This window comes from Anabrus simplex, chromosome 1 (assembly GCF_040414725.1).
Source record: "Anabrus simplex isolate iqAnaSimp1 chromosome 1, ASM4041472v1, whole genome shotgun sequence".
In the NCBI taxonomy this organism is placed as follows: domain Eukaryota; kingdom Metazoa; phylum Arthropoda; class Insecta; order Orthoptera; family Tettigoniidae; genus Anabrus; species Anabrus simplex.
The window spans coordinates 593,249,885-593,266,944 of record NC_090265.1 but is presented as its reverse complement, the minus strand read 5'-3'; the positions used below and the strand labels follow the sequence as shown (position 1 = coordinate 593,266,944).

General features: G+C 39.3%; 1 protein-coding gene across 1 annotated transcript in view; it reads right to left on the bottom strand.

Annotated features, from left to right (window-relative positions):
* The window catches only part of Rpt5 (26S proteasome regulatory subunit Rpt5), an 84,495-nt gene that overhangs the window by 43,035 nt on the left and 24,400 nt on the right, over positions 1-17,060 (bottom strand). Inside the window, exons 4-5 of the mRNA XM_067135617.2 lie at positions 4,076-4,178; positions 162-448 (exon numbers count right to left, since the gene is read on the bottom strand). Coding sequence (XP_066991718.1) covers positions 162-448; positions 4,076-4,178 — 390 coding nt within the window. The remainder of the gene's footprint in view (positions 1-161; positions 449-4,075; positions 4,179-17,060) is intronic.

Sequence of the window (17,060 nt, the reverse complement as noted above, 5' to 3'; positions counted from 1 at the left end):
AGAACTTTTCCAAAGTTAATTATAAAATGTAAGATAAAAAATAGTAGAGAAAATGTCAGATATAAGAAAGAAATCTGAAAGGGAAAAAATGAGACTGGGATTAAATTATCCAGTGTAAAATTATAAATTCAAGTGTATTGAAAATAAGAATGAATCTGTACCTTAATATCTGCCGTTGAACTAAAACCATCGAGTTGGTTAAGAAGTTCCAACATTGTCCGCTGAACTTCTCGGTCCCCAGCTTTTTCCGAGTCAAAACGTTTTGTACCAATAGCATCTAATTCATCAATAAATATGATGGCTGGAGCCTTCTCTTTGGCCAAAGCAAATGCATCACGCACAAGTTTGGCGCCATCACCTATAAACATCTGCACTAACTGCGGACCTGCAAGTTTCAAGAAAGTAGACTTCGTCTGAGCAGCACAGGCTCGAGCCAATAAAGTTTTACCTGAAAAAGACAAAAAGACACTATCAAAAACTATATGCCAATGACAGAAGGTGTAAATGTATGATTTCCTGCAGCATTCAAAATATAGTCCATAAGAGATGCTTCAAAAGAGATAATGAATGCTTTTACAAAGTAATACACTGGGGATGACTTAAGAGCCACTTCAAACACAGTGTACCTATTTCTTAAAAGAGAGGATAACTAATGCCCTTATAAAATTGCTATTTCTAGAAACAAGTCCTCTAGGGAACACTATTGTTGCCTGAGAAAGAAGAGAACACAGCATGCTGTACAGGTCTATTCCTGTAATACTAAAAACTCCTGTCTTTAATATAAAGTGAAACCTCTCCTTAAGGACACCTCTATGACGCGAAAACTCCTGATACAGACAGAAGGTTATGTCCCAACATAAATCCTATACCCCCAATGATAATGTTACCTCACTTTAGCAGACACTCTCAGGCACGGACATGAACACCTCTTCCAAGGTCCCAAAGTATGTTTTTTCCTCTCTACTACAAAAATAAATAGACTGAAGACTGAACTGCATGAGTGTACATTTATACATTTCATTGGTGAATGAAGTCCCGGAAATACCTCTGATAATGGAGGAATCCGTGTTCACCTTGAGTCCACGGAGTGGATCTAGATGTATTTCCGGTCGTGAAACTAACCACGGAGGTACCTCGCTAAAAGTTTGTTCAAGACAACCATCGATATCTATATTTAAATCACAACACAAGCTATCAAAAATCAGATCAAAATTAGATGTATGGCTTTTCAGGCGTTTGCTCTATTAACCAGCGTTTCGTCTTAGGTCTGACACTAGACTTGTCAGAGTGGGATGTGTCAGACCTTACCCACTGACGCTGGGGTGTATGCAGGTGAACTTATCAGAAACCTATTTAAGAGGCACAGTCTGATAACTGCATACGGGAGATAAAACTCCACAATGGAATTAATGCTCGCCTAGCAATTCCGAATGGAAATTCTAAGTTCCCATGGAGGGAATTAGATATTTTTCCACCAATAGAGCATATAAAAAATCAGATCAAAATTAGATGTATGGCTTTTCAGGCGTTTGCTCTATTAACCAGCATTTCGTCTTAGGTCTGACACTAGAGGCGGGCATTTATTCCATGAAGAAGACGACACATACACCCAGCCCCCATGTCAGCGGAATTAACCAATTATGGTTAAAATTCTCAACCCTGCCGCGAATCGAACCTGGGACCCCTTTGACCAAAGGCCATAACGCTAACCATGTAGCCACTGAGCCAGACATTATACTGATAAAAATATGGAAATGGGCTTCCCGAAACAAGAAAAATTATATAATTAATGTAAATGCATCATCTTTATGTTCTCCTGTAACAGATAGTTTTAACTTCCTTCAGCTTATCCCTGTTATTTCCGGGGTCACTGGAACCACCCAGGCTCATTTTGGTTTTGGCCAGGACTTTGTCACTCTCACTACCAGACCATATTTATTTACATCCTGAAAATCAGGCATTTTCTGCAATATTTAAATTTATTTTGTGTTGTAATTATGCTACAAACTTTAATGAAACTTATATCATTTCGAAGGTCTATTTTCCTGCAATAACATGCTAATAAAACACACAATTATTTCACATAAATCTCAAATCTTACGGGGGAATTTTCAACCATGTAAATGTCACATTAAAAAGGCAAACAAAGGACCACTGTTCATAAAACTGATCATTCACTTATTATCACTATGGATGGAATTTGTAGCATGTTTTACACCATTATTATTAGTTTTATTACATTATTACATGGAATCATATTGTTTCTTCATGTGATAAAGTTTGAAACATGGCTCTATACACAACGCAACACTGCACTGCTCACACTGGTAGCGTGTCTCCTTACAAGAAGCTTTCTCACTTGATTCCTTACTTCTTGTACTGCAAACATGGCATACCCTAGCAGCATACTTCTTGGTTATAGAAGGAATGCGCTGTATAAAATGTCATTCTGTTAGCCTTTTCACAGTTCCCATTGATGTGTTTGCATTAGGAACCGCACCTTCAACAAATTGTGCTGCAAGTTGGATGATGAAATCAGTGATAGTTATGCTCTTCCAGTGCAATGAATCATATAGCCAAAATGCATTGGACATAGCAAAAAGCATCGGTCATACTTTGGGGAACGCGTAACAAGGACTTGCAAGAAAGTAACTCAAACCACTAACTATTTCGAACTACGATATGCATTCATCTGGAGTTGATTCAAATAATCAGCGTATTGAGTATAACCCATCTGAACACAGTACTGGGAAATCGTGGAAGAAGTTGTACCATTTTGTAAACGCTCAGTATTTTGTTATACCCAGATTACTGCAGAGTATTTTTTATACCTACCAATATACCACCATCTTCATCTATATTAGCTAAACAATCCTCAATATCATGCCATGATAAACTTTGGCGGGCCTCCACTTACACTCCGGCGCGTGTGGTAAAGCAGCTTGATAACACTGTCATGAGAAAGGAGTGACCTTGAAAATATGTCAACTGGAGTGTCATCACTTGAGTATTGTTCCCAATACAAGGCATAAACCCCCAATATTAAAACCCATAGAAACACCACTTAGCAAAATATCATTTGTTTAAATGATTTAAAAAAAAACAACAACAACAACACGGCCCATAGAATCTAATGGCTTCATAGCAAAAGTGTTAAGCCCAGATGCCCTTCCTGCCATCATGTGATTTTTGAGATGAAAATTTCAACCCAGGATCGACCGGGATTCAAACCTCAGCCATCTGGGCGGGAAGCAACAGCTAAGCCACTGAACCAATCACCCTCCCCCTCCTGCTATAACTAACAATTTCATAAGCCCTAAAATGAATTAACAGCAAAAGTTTTATTTTAATGTATAATACTATGGGCTTTCAACAATTTTATTATATAACACTGAGAGGTAATCAAATTTACTAGAGTAATTTGCCAGTAGGCAATCCACAATAGCAGTGGGATGTCATAAATACAGTTCCAAATGCTGCAATACGCCCTAAATTAAATCTAATAACAAACGTTTTATTTTAATATAAAATACTGTGAACTGTCTTCAGTTCTGTTATGTAACGCTGATAGGCGATCAAATTCGTCAGTGTAATCTGCCAGTAGGCACTGCGTAATAGAAGTGGAACATGGTAAATACAGTCTCGAATGCCCCATAATTAATTTACTCCACCCTAGATTCGTCTTAAATTCAATAAGTGAAACTTTTAACTTGCATGCCACCTCCAATCCCTTCGTTCTAATAACTTTGCAACTTGTTGGAAAACCCCAGTTTTGTTTCCCCAGAAATCCAGTAACATGCATAAAAGTTTAATTAAATTTTCGTATCTTTGATCCTTTGAATGCTTCTCTTTGGATTCCGACATTCTTACACTTTTCTTTGTCTTTCTGCTAATGTCATCTTACACTCGGAAACATAAAACTTCAAGGACAGTATTTTAAATGTTTTTTATCTGGGAACGTCCATGCAAAGTTACTTTTATCGGCTAATCACTTTTTTAACATGTAATGTTAATTCTGTGGGTTAATCAGCTTTTTTTAGTATAAACACAGGTAAATAAACTGAACATAACTAACCTGTGCCTGGAGGGCCATACAAAAGGACTCCTTTCGGAGGTTGGATACCCAAGTTCTCAAACCTCTCTTTGTGTGTCATTGGCAGAACAACGGCCTCGATTAGCTGGAATACAAACAATTGGAATGTAGCAGAAAATAGCAATGTCTGCCCCTAGTTTATAAATGAAACTGTAACAACTATAATTTTCATTTTTTATGTTTAGAATTTGCTTTACATCGCACCGACACAGAGAGGTCTTATGGCGACGATGGGATTGGAAAGGGCTAGGAGTGGGAAGGAAGCAGCCATGACCTTAATTAAGGTACAACCCCGGCATTTGCTTGGTGTGAAAATGGGAAACCACGGAAAACCATCTTCATGGCTGCCGACAGTGGGATTTGAACCCACTATCTCCCGGATGCAAGCTCACAGCTGTGTGCAGCTAACCGCACGGCCAACTCGCCCAGTCAATGATAATTTAAACCAAAAAATACAAATACAAGACATTTGCATAAATGAATGATGGTATGTAAATAAAAGGCAATAATGTGATTTAGGAGAGCAAGGATGGAAAGGAAAATTGAAAAGAGGCCTAGCTAAAAGGAATTATTTGGTTATAGTCTAATAAACCTCACAGAAAATGAAATTACATATCAGCAATGGGTTCAAATCATACGTGAGTAAAGAAGGAATATTGGAACAGGATTCAGAGTATTTCTTTTTAGTATTTCAATATTTTATTATGAATTCAAACATATTAAATTCACACCAAACAGTAGAAAAGTGGCTAGTCATTTGGTAAAAGACTTCTTTCTTCTTCCTGGTACATACATACCTACATATCCCACGTCGTTCCATCTTAAGCGATGGGTCGGTGAACGAGGCTTTTCCACCAGTTCCGGTCTCTGAACTTATCTCCTTCAATGCTTTCCAAAGTATGTCTTCCCTGTTCATTGTCAATCTTCACCCTGTCCTTGTACCTGAGTCTTGGTCGCCCTCTTGGACTTTTGTCTTCAAGTTTTAGATCATACATTTGTTTCGGTAATCTGTTATCTCCCCCGTGTCACATTACCATCTCAGTCGCTGCACTGTTATTCTGTCCTGCAGCCTTACAACTTGAGCCTGCTTGCGGATTTCCTCATTATGGACTCTGTCCCTCCGTGTTTTACCGATCATGCTACGGACAAATCTTCAGATCAGCTGTGCTGTTCAGGAGTGAAAGCTGGGTGAACTTTGATTAGAGGGTAATAGACATGGAAGTGATTTGTCTTTCTGGCAAGTGATTTGTCTTCTTCCTGGTCCTTTCCCTAATTTGCTGTGGTTGCCATGGGCATTAAGATCGATAATCTTTAAAGAAACTACCAATTAGAAAAATGTCAATATCAGTTATTCTAAAGAATATTGTCTGGAGAGATTAGTCATACACTATAGACTCTTACACCTTTCAGCATTCTTCCAAGCTTCTGTGAATGAACAAAGTGCCGTATGCAACTAGCACCATAGCTTCTTCTACTGTTAAAAACCGCCACCTCATGGGGATTCCACTACTTTCCTTACCCTCTCCCTGATGAGTATATTATTCTCCAAGATAATATATGCTCCTTCACTCACCTCACATGCCCCATTACCAAACGTCCAGCTCCATGGCTAAATGGTTAGCATGCTGGCTTTTGAACACAGGGGTCCCGGGTTCGAATCCCGGCAAGGTCGGGAATTTTAACCATCATTGGTTAATTTCGCTGGCACAGGGGCTGGGTGTATGTGTCGTCTTCATCATCATTTCATCCCCTATCAAGACATGCAGGTCGCCTACGGGAGTCAAATCAAAAGACCTGCACCTGGGGAGCAGAACTTGTCCTCGGACACTCCCGGCACTAAAAGCCATACGCCATTTCATTTCACTACCAAAACAGGTTCACCCAAACATTCCTAATTTAGCCTTTATTTCTTTGTTGCAGGTGCCTTCTCGCCACTGTTCTCACATATTTGTACCAGGAATCATTCTTGCCACTTCCATGTCTACTACCCTCGAACCAAAGTCCACCCAGCTTTCACTCCCGAACAGCACAGCTGATCTGAATACAGACTGAAGGAATAACAGTTTCACCTGTTTTACTACGGCCTTCTTACATAGTACAATAAATCATAACTGCAATTTCACGGCATTACCTTTGTTCAACGCAGATTCTACTTCACTCACTATACAACAATTAGAAGTGTAATATATTAAGTTCATGAAATGATCCATAAATTCCAGTTTTGTATTTCCAACCTGAAATTCTATTATGAGAAGATCTTTCGCAAATAACTTCGACTATCTTGGAAATAAGGTCACCTTTCCGTTGTTTATTCTTTGATAAGTTAATTTTTGTATGATACTAACTACAGCTCTTTTCAAATTCCAAGATACTAAATTAAATTAATTCAGTACAGTCTGCCTGCAGAACCTTAAGGAATACCAAGACATGAGTGTACATTAACACAGTCAGTGATTAAGACAGAGTCGTCATCATAATCATAAGGACCATCTGTCAATATCTTTTGAAAGCTTCTGTGTTTGTAATTCTGCCCATAGAACTGACTCCTGGCACCTGCTGCCATAAAACCGACATCATTTGTAGCCATTGTAGCCATACTGTCAGTGCGTGCACTTCACAGTGTGTGATAAAAACTGAAGACGATTGAGCAATCCACTGCATATGAAAACGTCAGTTATCCGATTCTTGATAATAAGAAATGTGACATCACTGGAAATTTCTCACCTGATGTGAAGTGTACGGCAAAGAGATAGCAATTTCGGAAGTGAGTGAGATTATTCAAAGAAAGTCACAAAAACATGCACAATGACTCAGCTCAGGTTGGCTGTATTTTACCATTGAAAATGTATGTGCGGTAGGCACCAAAATTTATGAAAACATACAATTAAAATTTCTGCACTGTCTTAGCACGTATCATAAGTTTCATTCTCTATAAACTGTGTTAGAAAACTTGAAGTATCTGAGAAACGGGTTACAGAAAACAAGCAGAGACAGAATGCAAAATGTAGACATACAGAAATAAATGAAAAGTGGAACAGTTGAGAACTAAAATGGAGAAAAATAGACTTTGATGAACTAGACATACTGAATGGATGAAATGCCACAACAAATGATGAAATTACAACTGAAACGATACAGGCAGAGGAAGACCCACATTATTATTATTATTATTATTATTATTATGGTTTAATAACAGCATAGAGAAACGAGACCTGAACTAGAACATGGAGATGGGAGAGGAAAGGAGGAAAGATTAGGGTAAAATGGAAAGGAACCATTGATGGCATATACAGTGAAACTCGGTTAAGAATTTCCCGCATAAGAAGTTTTCCCACCTAAGAAGTGTGATATTCTTGGTCCCTTGATCAGTTGCATAAAGACATATGTATATTTTTCCCGTTTAAAGTGTTCTGTTGTAAATATATTTCCCGGTTAAACAGTTCGGATTTTAGAGCCCTTTGAGATAGAAAACGTCTCCTCAAAGCAGCCCATGGTTAGAACCCTCCAGTCTCCGCACAAGTTGCACCCTGGTATCACGGAACCTGACCAGACTTGCTAAGGCCATACAACATCACGCTATGACAACAGGGATACCAGATGCTCACTCTCACCTTGTGGAATCGAATCGAACCCATCAGTTGAAATTTCCACTCCACCGTTCCATCTAGCGTATAGAATCGAACGAAATTCTACGCGAGAAACATAAAGCACACACTGCATGATTTGATAAAGCTTTAATGCAGTAAGTTGCGTGCCACAACAGGGTGAAGACAATAATTGAGGTGGCCTAAACATTAATTAAAAACCATAAAATGTATTTGTCCACCAACATTACTGTTTGTTGTTGTTGTTGTTGCTAACTGATTTACGTCGCACCGACACAGATAGGTCTTATGGCGATGATGGGACAGGCAAGGGCTAGGAGTTGGAAGGAAGCAGCCGTGGCCTTAATTAAGGTACAGCCCCAGCATTTGCCTGGTGTGAAAATGGGAAACCACGAAAAACCATTTTCAGGGCTGCCGACAGTGGGGTTCGAACCTACTATCTCCCGAATACTGGACACTGGCCGCACTTAAGCGACTGCAGCTATCGAGCTCGGTACTGTTTGTTAGGAATGAATACATGTACGACAAACCTATGGAATGCCACTTATAAAATTATAATGAACACTTAAAGATCGTACATTCCAACCAATGACAATTATCCTACCGAAATACCGTACTGTAGATGGACTCCAACATGATAATATGATTCTGAAATAAGGTCAACAATAATTGCGAAATAATCTAAATACCGTATAGGTCTAATCTACCACAAAATTGAATATTCTAACCTGTTTGATTTTTCATTCCCTTGCTTATTTCCTTCCAGGCATTCTCTCTTACGTTGTTGTTGCAATAATACTTATGGGACTGGGCGAGTTGGCCGTGCGGTTAGGAGTGCGCAGCTGTGAGCTCGCATCCGGGAGATAGTGGGTACGAATCCCACTGTCGGCAGCCCTGAGGATGATTTTCCGTGGTTTCCCATTTTCACACCAGGCAAAGGCTGGGGCTGTACCTTAATTAAGGCCACAGCTGCTTCATTCCTATTCCTAGGCCTTTCCCGTCCCATCACTGCCACAAGACCTATCTGTGTCTGTGCAACGTAAAGCAAAAGAAAAATACTTATGGGTCTTGCCGTAGAGGAAATTACATTTTTGAACTAAACTGATAAGATTTTCCGTGTCCATTATTAGTGAGGTGAACAAAAACAACTTCCCGACTCTGCAGGAAACAGCCAAATTGCCAGCTGATGCACATGCCGCCAAACAGCCGGCCGAAAGATTTCGTTCATCTACGAAGTTGAACGAATGTTGATAACCAACTGGGTGTTGGCGGGAGGCGTTGCAATACCACGTGTTGGCATAAAATTGAGTTATTTTTATTTTTGCCTTTATACAAGCTAAACATGCTCTATTGGTGGAAAAATACCTAATTTCCTCCTTGGTAACTTAGAATTTCCATTCGGAATCACTAGGCGCGCAATAATTCCATTGTGGAGTTTTATCTCCCGTATGCAGTTATCAGACTGTGCCTCTTATATAGGGCTTCTGATAAATTCACCTGCATACACCCCAGCGTCAGTGGGTAGGGTCTGACACATCCCACTCTGATGAGTCTAGTGTCAGACCTAAGACGAAACGCTGGTTAATAGAGCAAACGCCTGAAAAGCCTTACATCTGATCTGTTTTTTGTATTATCGTGTCACTCGTAATTATTACATTGCATTATTAGAACGTAGCACATGGATTAAGAGACATGAAATAAAATTCTCGCGGGGAAAGAAACTGTTTACGTTTAGATGTGCTAGTGTTGCTACTGCGCCTTTATCACTCCCACATAATACCCCAGATACCTTTCCACGCACTCATTTCTGCAACTTCGAACCTGTGCTTTTCTTCATTACTTATAGCACGAAGAGGATTGAAACGGAAAAATAAACTCAATACTGGCTTGGCCATGCGGTACTTGCGAAACAGCCAGAAACTATGCCCGTTGCCGTGACAACCAGTAGAAATGCAGGGGCGATTTAGGCCTAGATTCTAAGAAAAAGCTGCCAGATTTTCCATTTGCTGCCGTTAACCTTGAAGCAAGTGTCCGGGGGGGGGAGGAAGATAGAAAGCACATGCTAACAAATCGTAGTACACGTCTTCTCTTTGCATCTTGTAAGCATAAGCTACGGATTGCCAAGCATAGTGTAGTGTCGTGATTAGTGTGAACAGGAGTCAGTGAAGTTAGTTGTGCTTGTAATATCAACGTACAAACGTTTTAAGTGAGAATGAGCGGAACTCAGAGGAAAGAGATCAAACGAAAGGCACCAACAATAAAAGACAAAGTGGAGATTATAAGGAAAGTGGAGTCATCTACACTATCCCATGTTGCTTTGGCAAAGGAGCTGGGGATGCCGCCATCTACTTTGAATGGCATTATAGCAAAGAAAGAAGAGGTCTTTGCTTCTGCAGGGAATACTTCAGCAAATTGCAAAAAAAGTTAAATCTGGAAAGTACAAAGAAGTAGAACAAGCTCTGCTAATATGGTTTAAACAGCAGCGAAGTTTAAACATACCTTTCAGCACAACTATTGTGAAGGAGAAAGTCGAAGAAATTGCGTGCAAATTTAAGGTACCTTTTACCGCGTCAAATAGGTGGCTGGATCATTTTAAAAATCGAGCCAGCATCATTTATAAAACAATTTGTGGCGAAACAGAGAATGTAAGTGCAGAGGAAAGGAAAGCGTGGAAGGAAATGGTTCTGCCTGCTAAAATAAGCAAACCTTGCAACATTTTTTATCTCGATGAATTTGCACTTTTTTACCAGCTTATCCCAGATAAGTCTAGTTTTGAAGGGAGAATTTTGCCACAGGGTAAAATTAAGTAAAGTGCGGGTTACGGTATTGGCTGGTGCTAATATGGAAGGAACTGAAAAACTACCTCAACTGATGATAGGGAAGTCTACAAAGCCACGTTGTTTCAAAAATGTCAGGTCTTTACCGTGCAAGTACGCCAGCAACAAGTCAGGTTGGATGACAAGTTCCCTGCATGAAGAGTATATGCAGGCATTACATGTGAAAATGGGGAGCCAGAACAGGAAGATTGTGGTGTTTATGGACCACTACCCTGCTCATCCCAAGGAGTCGCCCCATTTAAGGAACGTCAAGGTAGAATTTTTTCCACCGAATACTACATCGGTACTACAGCTCATGGACCAAGGAATAGTCAAGGTATTGAAGCAGAGGTACAAAAAAAATCAGTTGTGCGCCGTATGCTGCTACGCATGCAAGCAGGCAAACCCATCTTCAAACAATCTTTTTTTTTTTTGGACACAATGCATTTCATTGCCTCATCATGGGATTCAGTGGAGCCTGTAATAATAGCAAATTGCCTCAAGAAAGCAGGCTTCGGCGGTGGTACCAACAGCATTTTTATGGAATTTGGTGATGAAGAGCCTGGGTGCTGGAAAACTATACAGGAGAAGATGGAGATTAACAGCAGTTTCAACGACTTCATTGCCATTGATGATATGCTTATTTATTTATCATGTCAGAAGAACAAATTAAACGAGACAAATTAAACAGAAGAAATTTTGAACACTGGTTGACCAAAAATTGGCCACGACAAGCGCATCTGGAGTTGCCCTCATTAGGTCTTTAATTGTACAAATGGCTGGAGAAGAAGGACACAGTAGAAGATGATCGTTAGTCTGCTTAGTATCACACTTGCAGTAAAATGTCTCCACATGAAGGCCGCATTTCTATAGGTTGGTCTTGCATCTCGTGGTACTGGAGCATAATCGACTGAGAGCCTTCCATGTTGTCCACTTTTCAGAATGTCCAGGGGGAAGTTCTTCCATTGGAACCATCCATTCTCTCACATGTTGACATTTTTCCCACCACATTGAGATTCTTGCTTGCTGTGGTGTTCCTTTAAGAGCTTCAGTGGTTGTCAAGAAACTCTTTCTTGATTTCAGCCTAGGATGTGCTGATTGACAGGCATCCAAAGGGTGGGCTTCCATAGTCATAGCCTTGCTTTTCTCATACCTAGCAGCAATCTCATGTTGGATTTCAGGTGGTGCTATACCAGTGAGACAGTGGAGTTTATTTATGAGAGTAGGTCTTAAACAACCTGTGATAATATGGCAAGTGTCATTTAGTGCCACATCTATGTTTTTGGCATGGCTGGACTTATGCCACACGGAGCATGCACATTCAGCAGTGGAGTAGCACAGTGCTAGCGCACTTGTTCACTGTGCAAGGGCGAGCTCCCCAGGTTGTGCCTCTCAGTTTCCGCACTATGTTGTTTCTGGCAGACACTTTTTGTTTCACATATAGGCACTGTTTCTTATATGTAAGCGTACGGTCCAGAGTCACTCCCAGATATTTGAGTCGAACAGTGTTGAAGAGGGATTCCTTTCCAGGTGATTTGTAGGGTTTTAGCTGCTTTTTTGTTATTGAGATGAAATGCACAGCTCTGAGTTTTGGCAGGATTTGGCTTCAAGTGATTTTCACTGCAGTAGTCGGTAAATTCTTCCAGAGCTTTGGATAAAGTCTGTTATACCTTTTCAGTGACTGCACAGTCATTAGCACAGACAAAACTCTGGGTACCTTCAGGTAGAAGCTGATCGTTAGTATAGATTTTGAATAACAGTGGTGCGAGCATATTGCCTTGTGGTAACCCATTCTTCTGTGTTCTCCATCTGCTTCTTTTTCCCTGAAATTCCACAAAGAATCTTTGATTGTGGAGAATATTTTAAATTTTGCACATTAGATGGAAGTCTTTGGTGATGTCACAATTTTGTTAGAAGAAGTCGATGGTTGACTGGATGATATGCTAATCACTTGCAAGGAGTAGACCATTGATCAGATCTGCAAGGAAATTCATGCAGGAGATGAGGAGATTGAAGACGAGGAGGTTGAGGAAGAGAATCCCCCAAGACCATCTTGCAGTGAGGCAAACATCTGCCTTGAAAAAACTGAGGCAGTTTATGGAACGTTCAGCCAGTGTGCCTCAGAACACATGAAAGGCAATGTGGGAAATGGAGAGGTTTATACTTCAAGAAAGCAGTAAAAACCTGAAACAGTCAACAATGGACAATTTCTTTTCCACGTAGGACCCTAGACTTTTGTGTTTGAAATGTATTTAATATCTAATGCAGTACAGAATTTACATAATGTACAGTTACCATGTACAGTTTTAATGTTCTTAGTATTTCTTCTTATCTCTTGTGCAAGGTTTAATATAATATGTTCCCTTCTCTTATCAAATATATTTATAATACATATGTTCAATTATTTTACTTTAACTTTAAAAATGCATGTCATGATAATCAAATTTTTATATTGTGGCTTTCTATTAGCAGCTCTTATATATCGGTCTATTTTGGTATTGTTCATAAACAAGGAAATCTATTGGCTGTGTTTTTCACATGTATTTCAGAGTACAGAATAAGTTGACGCAAGTGCGATAACAGGTATATCTTGAAAACAATATTCTCTCACTAATGCAGATATCGGGTTTGAATTATTATTATTTTTATTACTTGTATGTATGGCTATGAAGTGATCTACACCCAATTAGTATTAGTATTATAATTTTTATTTACGTGGTTGAATGATCATATTGTGTGTGAGGTTATGTCATGAAACATGTGTTATACATAAATATTCATATGAGTTCAGTTAATGTAAATACCTGTAAATGAATATTATAATTTATTCTTACCTGTATATATAAATTGTAATCCATAATTGTGAAACACACTGTAACTTCTAGAATGGTAATAGGCACTAGAATGATTGAGAATATTCCATCCGTTGTAAACTGTGTATTACACACTAGAATTTTCACTAAGATATATTTTATAATGTAACTTTCTAGAAGCCAGGCCAGGCACCTATATAAAGAGGCAAGCTTGATGGTGAAGTTAATTGCTGCTGAGTTATTGAAAGTTAGTTGTTGTTTAGTAGAGTTACGGTGTAGCAAGTGTATATCCAAGGCTGACATGCAATATTTGCAGTCTCCATATTGAAATACGCAGCCAAGGGTTTTCAACTGTGTTTCAAAATTGTAACCTCCATATTGAAGTGTTGGCAGTTGTTTTTAATAATGGCGGCTTCGTTGATATTTTCGAAGTGAAGTGTTTTGATACTGTGTTTAAGGTTAGGTGTGTGTTAATTTGTGAATATCTATATATATAAAATAAGAGTTTTGTCTCTACATTGCTCAAAATTTAAAAAGAATAGATAAATGTCTTTACTGACGTAGTTAAGGCCATTGGGCCTTCTCTTCCATTAAAACAATTAGTATACATTAAAGTCATAAGTAATACTACCGTAATTATTACTAGAAGACACAATTAAAATACAACTGAAATAAAATTCCACCACAGTAGGACATACATACAACAGCAATAATGTAATAATAATAATAATAATAATAATAATAATAATAATAATAATAATAATAATAATAATAGCTAGTAATGATATTGTAGTAGCACGATCACTGAAAGGCCAGAAATTCACAGGTCACTCGCATCCTGTTGTACCTCTTAACGCTCTTTTAAATGACACTGTAGTTGGTATTCCTCTGACGTCGTCTGGTAAACGATTCCATTCTCGTGCGACAAACACCGAGAATGAGCTGTTATATGCGGCAGTTCGATGGTGAGGGATGATGAGCAGGTTGGATGTTTGAGCCCTTGTATGTCTGTAATGAACATTTGAGAAGTAATGGAAACGTGAAGAAAGGTAGGATGGGGAAGATGTAGTAAGAACTCGATGGAGGAGAGAGAAAGTATGATGGTTACAACAAACATGGAGTCACGGCCACTCTAATTTTAGGAAAGATGGTGACACGTGGTCATATTTTCTTAAATTGCATATATATATCACACATGCATTTTGAGCGCGCTGTAGCCTTAGGGAAAATTGCGGCCTGACGTCATTGAAAACAACATCACAATAGTCAAATGTGGCATTACAAGGGCTTCAATTAATTTCTTTTTAAGCTTTATTGGAAATATATGTTTATATAAAGAATGTAAAGCTGAGTAAATTTTTGACATATGTAAGACATGTGTAGACAAAGTCATGCGTTCGTTCATAACACCAAGATTTTTCACTTGTGATACAAAAGGAATTGGAACATCCTGCAGGATTACTCCTGGCAAAGGACGTTTAGTTATACTTTGATGGCCAAGAAGGATTACTTGCGACTTTGTAGGGTTCAATTTCAGGCCGTGCGCAGCAGACCAATCACTAACAGACTGTAAGTCAATATTTAGTAAGTCCATATTTTCCTGGAGGTCTCGTGCTGTAGAGTCGGTGTAGAGTTGAAGATCATCAGCGTACATATGGTATGTGCAGTGTCTTAAATTGGATGATGTCATGTCATTCACAAAGAGTGCAAAAAGAAGAGGACCAAGTACAGAGCCTTGAGGGACTCCTGTCTTCACGTGGCGCCACGAGGAAACGATTCCATTATTACGTTTCACACATTGTTGACGTCCGTGAAGATAAGAATGCATCCAAGCAATCGTACTCTGAGAAAAATGTAGAACCTTCAGTTTTACAATTAAAATGTCAATGTCTACACTGTTGAAAGCTTTACTGTAATCTAGTAGTACCAGAACTGTGAATCGTCCTCTGTCTATTCCTTGTCTAACATCCTCAGTCAGTTTTTTTTTGCTAGTTGTTTTACGTCACACAGATAGGTCTTACGGCGACGATGGGACAGGAAAGGGCTAGGAGTGGGAAGGAAGTAGCCGGGGCCTTAATTAAGCTACAGCCCCAGCCTCAGTCACTTTAAGTAAGGCTGTAGTTGTACTATGACCTTGTCGGAAACCGGACTGGAGAGGATTAAGGAGATTGTGCGTTCGAAGGTACTCAGACATTTGTGTATTGACTACATATTCTAAGATTTTTGATAAAGCTGATGAAATACAGATTGGATGATAGTCTCACTCGTTCGAAGGCGTTTGACTTTTCGGAAGAGGTAGCACAATAGCCTTCTTCCAGAGAGTTGGATATGTGAAGTATAGAAGAGAGAAATTGATTATATGAGTTAAGGTTGGTAATATACAATCAAGAATTAGTTTGACCATGTCAGTCCCTATGTCATCAATCCCTTTTGCTTTCGTGCTTATTCAGAGGACCGCTTTTCTGACTTGGAGGGGCGTAACGTGAATGAAATAGAATTTTTCTCTGTCAGGAGTAGGGTGTATACCATAATAATTCATAAGTCTCTGTTTGTCGTCATGTCGTACTGCAGAGCAGTTAGCAGTAAAGTACTCGTTAAGAGTCTCGAGAGGTACTGTAATTTCTTCTCTGGTCTTGTTCTTCGTAAGTCCAAGCTTATTAATAGATTTCCAAAATGTCGTCGCTGTTCTACCGTCAGGCGTAATTAAACTGTAAGCGTGTCGCAATTTAGCATTTCGTATTTGTTGTGTAGTCTTATTTTGTAACTTCCTATATTCGTCAAAGTTTTGTATGGTAGGGTCATTTTTGTACTGTCTGTAAACGCAGTCTCTTTGTTTCATAAGTTGTCTAATTTTGCCACTTAACCACGGGGAGGGTCCTTTCGATATTCTCGCTCGCCGCTTTGGGGCATGCTTGTCAAATAGTTCCGTTACTTTGCTATTAAAGAAGTCAACTTTGTCATCTAGATTGTTATGGTTCGTTATGTCATGCCAGGGTATTTTGCCTGCGCCCTCTAAGAGTCTATCTTTATTTATATTTTTCAATGGTCGATAGGTGATAACTTTCTGGGAGAGTTTCGGTGGCCGGAGGTTATACGAGATGTATATTGCGTCATGTGCAGATATACCAGGCACGGAGGTTTGACCAACATTGAGAACTCTGTCTGAGTTGCTGGTAACTATAAGATCTAATAGTGTGTGTGAATGAGATGTATGGTGAGTCAGAGAGAGAGGGGTAAGATTTCCATATTATAGGCTTGAAACAATGTTTTGAGTCATGTGGATTCGGAAGAAGTTGTGTCAGTTAAGTCCATATTGAAATCTCCCATAATTATTGTGTGAGGGTAGTCCAGCAGTAATTTAGTGAAGTCAGCATCAAAATCCTCTAAGTGACCTATATTCAGAGGTTTGTAAACTACTCTACAAGCGCTTTAATCCCATTTGTTGTTATTTCTATGAGCATGTATTCCGGTTTTTTCTCATACCTGCCAGGTGAATGACCGACCAGCTTAGGTTTGAGGCTAGTTAGGAAATAGCCACATACCCCTCCACCCTGTTTGTGAGTGCGGTCATTTCTCAGAAGCGAGTAGCCTTCAAGATGACACAAAGAAGACTGGCTATTATCTGTTAACCATGACTCAGACACTAGCAGGACATGGAAAACAGGTGGAGTGAATATTCCAACAATCTCGTCCATTCGGTTGGCTGCTAATATACTTTGCGCGTTTATATGAC